Source organism: Phyllostomus discolor, chromosome 14 (genome assembly GCF_004126475.2).
Source record: "Phyllostomus discolor isolate MPI-MPIP mPhyDis1 chromosome 14, mPhyDis1.pri.v3, whole genome shotgun sequence".
In the NCBI taxonomy this organism is placed as follows: domain Eukaryota; kingdom Metazoa; phylum Chordata; class Mammalia; order Chiroptera; family Phyllostomidae; genus Phyllostomus; species Phyllostomus discolor.
In genome coordinates, this window is record NC_040916.2 from 28,093,633 (window position 1) to 28,107,368 (window position 13,736).

The following is a 13,736-nucleotide window of genomic DNA, read 5'->3' on the forward strand; positions in this document are numbered from 1 at the left end:
TGATGATTATTGACACATTTATTTAACACATGTGACACGACACCCACATTTGGGGGGAGGGGACACACGGTGAACAGTCACAGTGACGATGATGATGAGGAGGAAGAGTGGCCTTTCCCCAGGACCCCCAGGTGACAGGGACCTCAGGAACCTCAGTGGGTGGTCAGCGGTGGGCGTCCCTGTCCTGGACGTGGGTCCCACCGTGTGATGAAACTTCCACTGACGTCTGTTTGCCTCTCCCCCCACCCTCCTGCTCACAGAGGACCTTCAGGTGGGAGGTGGGAGGGTGGGTCTGCTCTGTGCCCACAGGTCACAGGCTGGTTCAGAAAGTGGCCGCTGGTCCCTTCTCAGCCTGTGTGATGGGGTCACTGTGAGTTTACCCTCTGGACCACGGTGTCCTGCAGAGCCCGTCAGTGAAGGGTGGACCTTGGCTCTGACAGTTGACCTTGAAGGGTCCAAGTGGGTGTGGCCTTCACAGTCACCTGCAGTGACCTTTACCCTTGGTGCCCTGGGAGGGACCCTCGGGGCTGCCCATGACCCTGCCCAACTGGACAATCAGCTGCAAAGGGACAGACGAGAGGGAGAGGGAGGGGCACAGGATGGACATCATTCAGCACTAAAATCTGAGTGAATTATGTACCTCAGTGAACTGCCCCTGCCTCAGTTTCTACACTTTCATAATGAGGCTGCCTCACAGGGTTTTTGAGAATGAGTCAGATTCACGTGAAGCAGGTAGCACAGCACTAGTACATGCGAAGTTACCTATAGGTGTCAGCTCTGGTTGTTCAAAGGCCCTGACTCACCTTTGGAAAGTCAACTCACTGTCTGCACCCTGGTCTCCTTGTCTCTCGTGTGAAAAAACTGAGTGAATGTCAGTGAAGTCCGTCACTCAGTGTTTTTAGTGTTTTCTTGCTGAGAGGTTTGTGTCCAGGAGGCCCTCAGCTCCAGGCGGGGCAGCGAGAAGCAGAGACGTTTCTTCATCCTGAGGGTCCCCATTCCCACCAGCTGAGCCCGGGGACACTGGGGTCTCCAGGGAAGGGTCAGGCCATGGGTCAGGCACAAGGGATCTCCTCACTCCTTCCTCTGCTGGGCAAATGGTCAAGGGAGTGGGCTCCATTGTCCAAATCCCAAAAACAGGCCTCAGAGGCCCAGAGAAGCAGGTGTGTGGGAAGGTGAAGATGGGAGACCCGTCGAGGGCATTGTAGAAGGAGACCTTGCCCAGCTCGTAGTCCAGGAAAACCCCCACCCTCTCATAAGGGTTCACATCGGTCAGCATGCTATCCGGGTTCGTGAAATCCACGTAGTCATTTGGAAAGGCCAGTCTCACTGTCCAGAATCCATTCTCGGGGGTTATTTCACCACCACTTTTTCTGCTCACACTCTCCCTGCACACCCCAACAAACCAATCTTTTCTGTCCCCCAAGTCCACCTCCCAGAAGTGTCTCCCAGACGTAAATCTCTCACAGCCCAGCACACAGGACTCCCAGTCAAATCTCTCGGGGTTTTCTGGCAGGTCCTCCCATGTGTCTGCCCACTGCAGGCTCCTCCTGTCCTCAGAAACCAGGAGGGCGGGGTGCGCCGTGTCTGGATCCAGAAACACATCCGCTGCAGGGGGGTCAGAGGGCGTGGGGTCAGCTGTGGCTCCTGGACTTCAGAGCCTCAGCCTTCCAGGCCTGAGTCTGGGCAGGAGGCCAAGTGCACAGTCTGGGGTCCCCAGCCTACCCTGGATGAGACCCTTGGCCGTGCCAGGGAAATGCAGAGGTCTTGTGATTGGTGAGGAAGGGGAGGGTGAGGAGGGCTGGGATCTACCATTTTCCTGCTTCTGCCCCAGAATGTCCGAGCCCACCTGTGCTGCACAGTCACATGGATTAAACGTCAGCCCTGGCCCTGCCCCCTGAGCTGGGGGACGTCCCTTCCTGCACAGTCTCTCTTCCCACAGACACCAGCTACGGAACATCTCAAGTTCAATTTCCTGTCTGTGAAGTGGAGGTAAAACACTGATCTCTGGGGAGGAATAAGACAAATGGGTGGTATACTGAGCCCCAGGCTGGGCACAGAGGAAGTGCCTGGTGTGACAACAGACACAATGTCCCTCCTGTGCTCAGGGCCAGGCTGGGCTCCATGTGCTCTGGGGTCCCTCCCCACCTGTCCCACCCTCTCTGGCCCAGGAGTCAGTCCTCCATGGACAGCACCCCTGGGCCCCTGGGCTCTGGTTACTGTGGGGTTTGGCCAAGGGGAGGCACAGGCTGGACACGGGAAGGAGGGAGGAGAGGGGGCACAGCACTGACCCCCACGTCCCCCAGGGACATGCTGCACCGCAGCACCTCCCCCAGGAGCCCCCACCTGAGCCCCGGCTGCCTCCTCCAGGCCCCAGGGAGTCCTCCCTGTCCCTCTGCCCTCGGCCCAGGGGGGTCACAGCTCCCACTGCTGGGAGCCCTGGGGCCCAGTCGTCCTTGTTGGTTTCCCTGTCACCCCACCTGTCACTGTGAACACACCCAACCCCATCTCTGTGTCAGGGATCTCTTTCACCTCTTCCTGCTGTGACTTTTGACCCACCTCACTGTCCTCAGCCAGCACACCAAAGCCTCCAGGTGACGGTCATCCGTGTCCCTTAAACACGGCCATGAGCACTTTTGTCAGTAACAACCAGAGTGACAGGGGCACCGAGGTCAACTCCACACTGGGGACCGTGTGGATTATAAAGGGTCACCTGTCACAGGACCACCAGGAGGTGTGGCTGGTGCTGCCCCATTCTCTGTCCCTGTTCCTGTCAGTCATCAGTGCCCGAGTCACAGTGTGAGAAAGTGCTGTGAGGGGTGTGTTGTCAGGGAATAATCTGTGCAGGTTGTGGGGTCCTCTGTCCTCTCCGACCCTGCACCCCTGGGAGTGAGTCACCCTACAGCACAGTTGTTACAGTCTGAGGAGTTGTCTGCATCGTTTTTAGGTCTTATGACACCTTCTCCTCACTGTGGTCATTACCATCAGACAAACACCCCCTTCAAACAGGCCGTCTGTCTCCTGTGGGTGCTCTGACAACACACAGTCACCACCTCACTCGGTCCTTGTCCCAGCCCTCACAGAGCAGCAGTGACTGTGGAACACGGCAGAACTCAGGGACACACGGGGGCAAGATGGGAGGAGCCTGGTCAGGTCCCCCCTTCCTCTCCCTGAAGCCCCTCCCTCCAGCCCCACCCTCCTGCCTCTTCCTCCCACAGAGACCTGTGGGCCCCAGGGCACCTGCTGTCCCTGGTCCCGGGGCTCCGGGCAGCAGGTGGACACACCTTTGAGACAATGACCTCAGGTCACCCACCAGAACTGTCCCAGTCAACAGTTGGAGAGGAAAGAGGGAGCAGGGGCCCTTGGGGGTTGTCCTGGGGACACAGAGGGACCCACTCACCAGGCTGGAAGACTGCTGCCTTCAACTCTGGAAGGAAGGAGACACAGACAAGGAAAGGTCATTCTCTCTGTCCCCCCCACTGTCCTCACTGAGCCTCTTCTCCCTCCTCTCTTCAGTCCCCTCCAACGTCCACTCCCCTCATCTGCAGCTCTGTGGACCAGGCTGCACCCTCTCCCAGTGCTGGGCTCCCCTCCATCACGCTGGGGCCATGGGGACATGACCAGGCTGTGCCGGGTGTGGGCGTGGGTGTCAGCAGGGTGAGGGGACACTGGGTCTGGAAGGTCCTCTCTGAGTGACCAGACAGGAGGGGGTGGTGCAGACACAGAGAATGAGCCTCTGAGCTGGATGGGATGGCCCCTCCCCCAGCAGGAAAGGCTGCACGTGCTTCCCACACAGGAGCCGGGAAACCAGAGAGCCTCAGCCTCACTCACCTGCATAGACCTGAGACTGCTCACCTGCAATGGAGACAGACAGTCACCTGAAGTGTCATTTCTGAGTTGGTTCCTTTCTCTCCCTTGTGCTTCCCCTGTTATCTCCCTGTGTGCCCCTACCATCCCCACCTCCCCCTCTGCCTGTTCCCTCCCCGGCTACCCCTCCTCTTTCCATCAGCTGCAGCTCAGGACCCCCAGACGCCCTGCACGGGCTGTCCCAGGGTCACCGCACAGCTGTCCTGTCCATGTCTGTGCAGGAGGCACCGCTTATACAGTTTGTTCTAAAGTTTGTTTGCCTTCTATCATCCATAGCCAGAAAATAAAAATTGGAAAATTGCAGAAACAAGCAATTCAGAAGTTTTAAATTGCACATCACTCTAAGCAGTGTGAGGAGATCCCCTGCTATTGCTTAGACCTGCCCCTTCCTGAATCCCCCCGTGTCCAGCACGTCCACCCTGGGCATCCTCACCCCCTTTATCATTGAGGAGCGTCTCTGTGACACATGGACGGTCCCAGGGTCACAGCGCTGGTGTTCAGTCACCCGTATTTTACCTACTAATGACCCTGAAGTGCAAGGACAGTGATACTGTGATGCTGCTGTGCCAACGAGAATCCTTTCTTTACGTGAAAAGGAAAAACCTCGTGTGTTCAGGGTTTGGGACTATCTGTGGTCAGATAGTCCCTGGGGGACCTGGACCACGACCCTGTCATATAAATGATGACCACGTTCTCCAGGACCTGGGTGTGTTTGCACATACGCTGCCCTGTGTACACACGTGTGTACCTGTGTGCTGGGATTCATTCCCCTCAATCTGCATTATTTCCCGCCTACTCTGGAAACAATGGAATAACCTAATGGGAAAATTTCAGATACTACTCTTTCAGCAGCGACGGTAAGTCTGTGACAACTGACACGGCCACTCCTGTTTTTAAGACACTTTTCGCTCCTTCTGCCTTTTGTGTCAGTGGGCTACAGAGTTTGTGAAACAATCAGGGTGGGAAGGACTCTCACACTGAATCCCCTGACCCACCCACTCTCCTTTCTGGGGTTCCCTGGGGTTTCCCACGCGAGCGCCCCCTGGTGGAGAGAGACGGCAGCCCCTTCCCCCCTGAGACAGACCCCTGCCTGGTCCCCCATCAGCGTCCTCATCCTTCCCCTGGGAGTTAGGGGGGAGGGAAAGGGCTGAAATATCCGAGCAGAGAGGCTGAGAGGCCAATCCGGGTCACTCACTTGGTAGGTACGGGATGTTTGTCCACCCTGCAGGGAACAAACTTGGGGTCAGTGACATGGGTAATGCAGAGACCCCAGGATGCGTGGGCCGGGGATCGTCACTTACTGAGTTCGTCCTGCAGCTTCTCTGGAAATAAGCAGGAAAAGAAAGTCCTTTAAAGGGGATCGAATAGGGGACCTTTGTGGTGGGTGCGGGGTGGGGCCGGGAGGTGGCGTCCACCTGCAGCGGGGCCTCACCTTTGGCGCCTCGCTCCCACTGCTCCTTGGCCTGAGCTGCTTCTTTCTCCGCCCGAGCTGCTTCTTTCTCCGCCTGAGCTGCTTCTTTCTCCTCTCGCTCCCTCTCCTTCTCCTTGGACAGGGCCTGGATCTTCTTCTGCTGTCGCCACAGGAAGTACCCCGCCCCCGCCAGGAGCCCCAGCAGAGCCGGCAGGGTCAGGCTCAGGGCCACCATCCAGGGCTGCGCGTTCCGGAAGAAGGGGCCTGGGAAGGGTGAGCCTCAGCTGATGGCCACCTTGGGTCTGAAAGTATCTGGGGACTGAAACAATCGTTCTCTCCCCGAAGTGCCCAGAACTTTCACTGGCATGTAAAACCGTTGTCTTGCAGTAACTGCCTCTGACAAGGGAATATTTCGAATATAAAAGAACATATACAAAGTCATTGGACTCTCTCCACTGCTCCTCCCTCTGCCCTTTATTAGCTTCTTCTGAGTCAGTTTATGTAGTGATTAAAAATGTGAACCTTGGGGCTGGAGGACCTGGGTTCAAATTCAGGATCTTCTGCCTGACTAGCTCTGTGACCTTGAACTAATGACTTAACCACCTGTTCCTGCTGTCCTGTTCAGTAAGAGGATTAAATTAATGCTTACACAGTGCCTGACACATAGTGAGTGCCATGAAACTTTTATTAAATTTTAAAAACATAGATATACTTTTAATTTATCCTGTTTACACTGACAACAGCACTGTTTACCAGCGGGTCCACAGGTGGTTCCCTCTGCTCCCCCGGGTCTGGGCGGCCTTCCCGCCTCAGCACAGGGAGCAGGTCTGTGTCTGCTCTCACAGGGCAGCGCCCCCTGCACACACGGCCCCTCGGGGGCACTTGCACCGTCTCTGACTCTTAGTTATTATAATTAATGATAAAGGAAATAACCTTTTATATGAGTCACTACACACAAATGTGAGCTTATCTGCCAGGTAAAAGTCCCAGAAGTGGGGTCTTGTACAACTGAATAACTAGTCTGGACAAGGTGGCTCTGGTGTCCCCAGGGGCAGTTGTGCTTATTGACACAGACCTCTCAGAGTCACTGTCTCCCCAAAATTCCACCATCAGAATGTGTCACCATCACCTCGTTTTTCCTTTCTTGCCAGTCTCACAGGTGGGAATCACCTCCCTAATCAGGGAGATCAGACACCTTTTCCTGAGTCATTTCCTGTTCTGTGAACTGATACTTCCTGTTCTTTGCTCATTGCTCTACTTGGTACTTTTGGATTTTGAGGAGATCAGCCCTTTTTCTAAGATTTGCTTTGTACATATTTTCCCCCTTTTCTCATAACTTTGCTGACCTTGACCCTTTGTCCCCAGTTCCCATCCCCTGGCACCGGGTGTGGCCGCAGGAAGTGCTCAGAAGGTGTCTGTGACACAAACAGCTTCATGGGGAAGGAGCAGCAGGTCCCTGCTCTGTCCCTTCTGTTCCCTGAAGAGACCCAGGTCAGCAGCAGACAACCACACCTTCCCCCAGGAGCCACCCAGGAGCCCAGGGCAGTGGGCAGGGCACTCACCTGGGATGGAAAGCCTGGCTGACCTTTCCTGGCCCAGCAGGGGGTTTCTGATGACACAGGAGACCCCCTCCCCAGAGCTGTCCTCCAGGATCACAGAGGCTGAGGCTGCATAAAGGCCCCGGGGGTCTGCAGCCGCTGTGGCCACCTCAGCAGACAAGCTGTGTCCCCTGGCGTCTCTCCACTGGATCTGGGGCTGCGGGTACCAGCCGGCAGACGTGCACTCCACACGGATCCCTCCAGCCTCGTAGCCCTTCATGTCAACGTGGGGGTCAGAGCCCAGCGCTGGGGAGGAACAGTGAATCTGAATCCTGGGGAGCCCTGTGCACTGGTGGGGGTCTCCACAGCAGGGAGGGGCACACCCACCCTGGATGAGCCCAGCAGGGATTCACAGGAACTGCTCCCAGAGTGTGCTGTGCAGGAGAGACTGACCCACGGTGTGACCACTGCCTGACCATGGCTGGACCCTTGTGCTTGATCCAGGGGGATCTGGGCTGGAAGTGACATTGTTTCCCCTAAATCCCCTTAGAGACTGCTGGACCCTCCCCTCCCCCATGGCCCTGACATGCTGGTTCCTGGAACAGCCCCTCACCCCACCCTAGGCAAGCATGTAAATTCCCTGTTAGTTGAAGCAGGTCCCACCCCAGTGCCCCATCCTTCCTGCCTGTCCTGTGTCAGCCTCTGCCCTGCCTGCCGCGTGGGGGAAGGATCTGCACCTCGTCTTGCTGCCGCCCCAGGTGTGTGCTATATGCGTGTGCCCATGGGAAACTCTTGCTCTAATTAATGCTGCAGGTGTCAGCCTCCACTGTGGGAAGTTTGTATCACGTGACTGTGGAACGGGGAACACTTCTCCACAGAGGAGCGCTGACCCAGGCCAGGAACTGTGAGGTTTTTCCTACTGACACTGAATCCCTAAACACAAGGGGAGCAGGGAGGGAGTCTCTTACAGACCTGAGAGGACAGAGTCCTGTGGGGAGGACTCTCTTCAAAGGACCTGTGATCTACAGGGAGGGACAGTGTCTGGCTCAAGAGGCCCTGCAGGGACAAAGCCAGGACCCCCCACAGTCCATCCCCTGCTGGGCTCCCCAGGGACCCACCAGGCAGAAGCCCAGGGCGGGGCTGTGTCCTGAGAAGGTGAAGTGCAGCCCTGACACCCGGACACGAGCACTTTCATGGAGCAGCACCTCAGACAAGGTCACCTTGTCACTGGGACAGGTCAGGACAAGGTCAGGACCACTCAGCAGTCGGTCTGAGCACAGAGGAAGCAGGAACAGTGTGCAGACCTCAGCAGTGACCACTCTTCCCTGTCCTGGCTGGGAGTGACCCATGACACCCTGCACCTTCCTGACAGCACCCAGCCCAGAGCAGAGCCCTGCTTCCACATCCTCCCAAGTCCCCTGACAGCGCAGAGGTCACACCGAGTCCTCCCTGACACCCCCTCTCTGAGACACCTCGGTTTCCTCCCCTGTGTGTCCCCCCTCACTGCTCCAGGGATGGACACACCCTGTTCAACTGCACGTGTGTCCCGGGGCCTTTGGTTGGAGAATGTGGGCACCACAGTTGTGGTCCCTGCAGCTCAGCCCCCTGGACCCACAGCAGCAGGCACCTGGGGGACCTACGGCCACTGTCTGGGACACACTGAACCCAAACACTTGTGTGCCACCTACTGTGGGGAGGTGTCCTCCTCCTTCCTGTCCCCGGCCTCCACTTCCCTGCTGAGACCTGGTGGGCGGCGTGAGGGACTCTTCACTGGACGCAGGAGGAGCCCTTCCTGTGGGACGACCTGGGTCTATCACAGGCCTGAGAGAAGCAGGGAGGGAGGCAGGGGGGCAGGTGCTGGTGAGGAGCAGGGAGAGCTCTCAGGTAGGCCTGGAGCCTCTGCACCTGACCCCACAGGAAACAAGCACAGATGAAACCTGAGGCTCACCTGCAACCTTCAGCTCCACCTGGGCTGTTGCAAAGAAATCTCCATGTTGGAAATAACACAGGTAGGTTCCACTGTCAGAGGCTCTGACATCCCGAATCCGGAGAGCAGCCTTCCCCACAGTGATGTCCTCTCTTGAAATCGAGGTTCTCCCTCGATACTCTGCTGCCGGCATGTACTCCTGCCCGTGTGCGTACGTGTGCACCACCTGCCTGGGGCTGGATCGCATCCATATCAGCTCCATGGTCTCAGCGCTCATCTCCGGGGACAGGTGACAGGGCAGCTCAGCGTCTTCACCTTCGGTGGCCAGGATGGGCTCGGGGGGTCCAACCACAGCAAACTGAGCTGGTCAGCAGAAGGAGGGGCTCCATCAGAGGGAGCTGGGCCAGAGGGCCAGGGGGCGACCCAAGAGGGAGGGCGAGGAGAGAGACACCTAGACAGGAACTCAGTCCTAGCACAGGAGTGTCTGGACGGGCCTCCCAGGGGTGTGGGGAGTCCAGGGTTCTGACTGGGCCCCAAGGGAAAGGCTTCGGATGCACAAACGCAGAGCAGGTCCTACCTGAGCAGGGGCTGAGCAGCTGTACCACGGCGAGGCAGACAGGGAGGGCAGGCAGACGGGGGACCAGGCGCCTCACCATCGTTCCCTGCTGTGCAGAGAGAGACACCAGCAGGGGCTGGGTAGCAGTGACGACCTGGGAGAAGCCGGAGAATTCCTCATGGAGACGCGGCCTCCCCAGGGCAGACCGAGGGTGGGACGGGGGTGGGGGGGGGGGGCGGTGCAAGCGCAATGGCTGCTGACCTGAGAGCCTCCTCTGCAAATGTCTCCTTGGGAGTCTCTTCACCCTGGATTTCAACACGGAAATCACCCATGAAACATGGAACGGTAAATGTATGTACCTGAACCCTCACCATCAAGGAGTCCTGCAATCCTCTGTGCGAACGTACTCAAATGCCCTCCACTGGTCCACACTTCCCTGCAACAGCCAGGTGTCAGCCCCCAGCATCACCCTCTGAGAAAGGCAGGACCCTCTGCTCTGAGTCCCCATCCCACTGCTGCCCCCTGCAGGCCGTGCTCCGCACAGCAGCCAGGACGTCCTGACCCCTCCCCTCCCTCCTGGTCAGCCCCTCCCAGGGGCTCCCATTCCACCCAGAGCAGAAGGCGAGTCCTTTGCACCCTGTACTTTGAAAATTATCGGAATGTTTTAAATTTTAAAAGTTTTCAGAGTGAGGAATGTATTTCTACTTATTTGCGTGGTTATTGATTGTTTTTTATTCCTCATTATAGACAACTTTGAAATACAAAAAAGTAAAAGGATAAAGTATAAATAATTTATAATAGTAATCTTATGCTTTGCTTCATAGGAAAGTGAATATTTTAGGTGTACTTTAGCCACGTATATGTACCAAATGCCTTAAAAATATTTTATCCTTTGACCCATAAATTCCAGTGGCAAGAATAGCTCTCAAAGAAAGAAAATCAGGCATGAACACAAAGGTTTATATTTAAAGCTCTTGGTCATAGTAAAGTCAACAATAGCAAAATGTAGATACAATTTGAATGCCCATATTGGGTTCAATGTGTTACAATTATAAATGAGATCTCTGTATTTAAACATGATTCCTAATCCAGCAACCAACATAACACCGAATGGTGAAAAGCTGAAAGCTTTTCCTCTAAGATCAGGAATGAGAAAAGGATGCCCACTCTCACCACTTCTGTTCAATGCAGTATTGAACGTACTAGCCACACCAATCAGTCAAGACAAAGAAACAAAAGGCATAGAAACCATAAAGGAGAAAGTAAAACTCTCACTATTTGCAGATGACATGAAACAATATACAGAAAAGCCTGAGGACCCCACCAAATTTTTTTAAAGACTATGACAAGTACTGAGTGAATTCAATAATACTGCAGAATACAAAATCAGAATCTGGTGGCATTTCTAACAGCAATAATTAGTAATCAAAAAAGAAAAATGTTAAAATCCCTTTTACAATTTCATGAGAAAGCATAAATACCTAAGAACGAATTTAACCACAGAGGGTGAACACTGTCACCTGACAACGGTCAGTCAGGGAGAAAAAGACCAAAGAGGATACAAACTAGTGGGCCACCCACTGTGCTCCCGGGTTGGAGGAGTAGCAGTGGTAAAATGTCCTCACTGCCTAAAGCAGTACACAGATTCAAGGCAATCCTTGTTAAATAAACAACAAAAACCAAGGGCCTCCTTCTCAGAAGTACAATTAATCCTAAAATCCACAGGGATCCCAAAACACCCAGAATACCCAGGAAATCTTGAGAAAGAACAGAAGTGGAGGCACCGTGCTCCCCGACATCAAAGTGCAGGCACCGGAGCAGACACGCAGTTCAGTGGGACAGACAGAGCCCGGGAATGGGCCTCACTCGCCATCGGTTAACTTATGACAAAGGAGGCAGGAATATGCAACGGCTACCCCACTCTTAAAAATAGACAGTCCCTTAAATATGTTGGAAAACTGCAAAAGAATGTAAGTGGATCGTTTTCTTATACCTATACAAGAATAAAAACAAAATGGACTAAGGATTTAAGTGTAAAACCTGAAACCATGAAAGTAAAAAAATCATAAGCAACAAAGTCTCCGACACCACCCAGTAATGTGGGTGTGTTTCCTCAGGCAAGAGCAGCAAACGAAAAATGGACAAATGGGACCACATCAGACTAAATGGTTTTGCACAGCAAAGGACATACCAACAAAACAAAGACAGCCTACTGAATGGAAGAAGATACTTGCCAATGATGTGTCCAGTAAAGCACTAATACTCCAAACTTATAAAGAACTCAGACAGCTTAGCACTAAAAAACCCAGACACTTTGGTTTAAAAAGTGGGCAGACGACCCGAACAGACAAACCCCCAAAGAGGCGGTCGGCAGGGTCCGCAGACACAGGGACGGGAGTCCCCTCTGCGCTCAGACAGGGCGGTGTCGGTCCGTTTTCCAGCTGATGTGTGTGTGGTGGGCTCAGCTGTTTCTATGTTACAAATAACTCCGTAATAAACATTTGTATATATAAATCTTTAAGACACACACCTTATAACACACCCCACCATTTTAACATGATTTCCATAAAGGACGGCCTGCTCACTTATCTGGGACTCAGATGAACAGCCTGTTGGCTGTACAGTTCTAGACACTGACTTCGAAAGAAGCTCATTCTGGCCTTCAGACCTTCAGCCCAGGATTTGCTGACCTCCCATCAGTGACCTGAGCGGACTGTGTTGCTGGCTCATTGTCCCTTCAATGCAGAACCCTCACCACTCTCCTCTCCATGTCTTTGCTGAGTCCTTTCTGTTCCATTCTTCCTTTTCCTTGCAGAAATGCCTACCTGTGTCCAGTTCTCAGGAGAGATTCCCACCTTCTCAAGCTGCCGACCCTTGAATAGACCTGCTTTCCTCCCACCAGTCCCTGTCTCTCCATTATTGGCTTATGAGCGGCAGGCAGCTGAACCTGGGTTTGGTGTCAATCTCTCTTCTAGAATCTCCTAGAAGACCTCCCCAGAGACAAGCAGGAGAGACTGTGAGGGGCCTTGCTCCTCTCTGACCACAGGAAGGTCCCAGGGATGGGCAGGTGTCCAGCTCCCTGGTTCCCATTGTCTCCCTCCCACAGGTGTCCCAGTGCAGACCTTACCTGCCCTGCTCCATGCTCCCCCTGTGCCCTCACCTGCAGGCTCACAGCACCACACTCCTTCTCTGGGTGAGGGACACCCTGTAGGCTCCTCCAGCTCCTCAGCCTCCCTCCTAAGGGGCCCTGGGCCCTGGCCTTCACCAGCTCCCCTCAATTCCCCTTTGCTCTTCCAAGTGAAATCACAGAGCAAAGGTACTGGATGGCCCTTTCTTATTGGTGAGTCTCTTATCCGGAAGAAAGGGTGGGGAAGGAGAAAGGGTGCTCAGCAAGGGAAACGGGACAAAGTCCATCTATGAAAACAGTTGTTTTCTGATTGGCTCACAGCTGTGTCTCTCATCACTTGTTGGGCAGGAGGTTTGGCATGAACTCTGACCCCGTGTTGAATGGAACAGTGCAAACCAGCTCCAGCCCTGACTCCCTCCCTCTGGGTCTCTCTCTGTGTGCTCACCTGCGTGAATCAGTCCTGGGTGTGGGGTGTGTGAGCAGTATCTCACTGCACACACCTGCTTCATGTCACTTGTGTCACAGTGTGTTTAGCAGAGGAACCAGGACAGAGCAGCAGAGGGCAGTGTGGGAGCAGAGGAGGGTGCAGGATTACAGGGTCACTGTGGTCGTTGGCTAATGACATTGACAGCAGAGCCCAGTGCAGGAGTGACAGAGAGAGGGCAGACCCACGCTACCTGTCCTGGCCCCTGTGACACTCAGGTCTCAGATCCACTCCCAGGCAGCACCGTGTTCAGGTTCCCACGGGCGGTGTGTCAGGGGCCGATGGGCAGATTCCAGGTTTTCCAGGGAAGGTTCATGGGGGCGTTGCTGAGAAGGTCCATCCACCCTCTGCCCCTCATCTGAGCTGCACCTGGGTTTCAGGTGTGCTCACTTCTCTCTGCTGCAGGGTCTGTGTTCTCTGAGGTTGGACAGGAGAGGCTGTGACTGTGTCTGTTGGGGAACGTTGGGACATACAGAAGCCTGGGACCTCCACATACACTAATGCATCTGCGCTTCAAAACAAACAACATTTCAGGAGACTCTGTGGACTGTTCCCCGTGGGTCTGCAGTGCAGAGCTCAGCTGATTCAGCAGGTCTTCCCTTGGCCTGGTTGACGGGGCGAGCTCCACGGCTCTCTCCATTCCGGTGCCCGGAGCCACAGGACTCGTGTTCCATCGCTCCACCCTCTCCTTGCGCCCCCTTCATCCGATCATTGTCCCCACGTCCTCGTACCCCTAACCCCCTCTTCCTCTTAACTTTTCAGACGAGGATCTTGAGGCTCCTCCGCTCCCTGGTGGCTGCCGCGCTTCACTGCAGTCCGTGCGCCTGGG

At 54.8% G+C, this 13,736-nt stretch overlaps 1 protein-coding gene across 1 annotated transcript; it reads right to left on the reverse strand.

Annotated features, from left to right (window-relative positions):
* On the reverse strand, positions 1 to 12,581 carry LOC114489455 (butyrophilin subfamily 3 member A3-like). Its single transcript, XM_036015692.1, has 11 exons — positions 12,424 to 12,581; positions 9,318 to 9,450; positions 8,762 to 9,103; positions 6,838 to 7,119; positions 5,337 to 5,539; positions 5,166 to 5,184; positions 5,060 to 5,086; positions 4,298 to 4,300; positions 3,829 to 3,852; positions 3,398 to 3,424; positions 1 to 1,605 (listed from the first exon to the last, which is right to left on the reverse strand). Exons 2-11 carry the CDS (start codon positions 9,394 to 9,396, stop codon positions 899 to 901), a joined length of 1,713 nt encoding a protein of 570 aa, XP_035871585.1. The 5' UTR covers positions 9,397 to 9,450; positions 12,424 to 12,581; the 3' UTR covers positions 1 to 898.
* Positions 12,582 to 13,736: the final 1,155 nt, after the last annotated feature.

Coding starts and splice junctions, on each gene's coding strand:
- LOC114489455 (XM_036015692.1), bottom strand. CDS start 9,396: ATGGTGAGGCGCCTGGTCCCCCGTCTGCCTGCCCTCCCTGTCTGCCTC. Junction 7,120..8,761: donor GGTGGAGCTGAAGGTTGCAG/GTGAGCCTCAGG, acceptor GTTCCTCCCCAG/CGCTGGGCTCTGACCCCCAC. Junction 5,540..6,837: donor AGCCAGGCTTTCCATCCCAG/GTGAGTGCCCTG, acceptor CACCCTTCCCAG/GCCCCTTCTTCCGGAACGCG.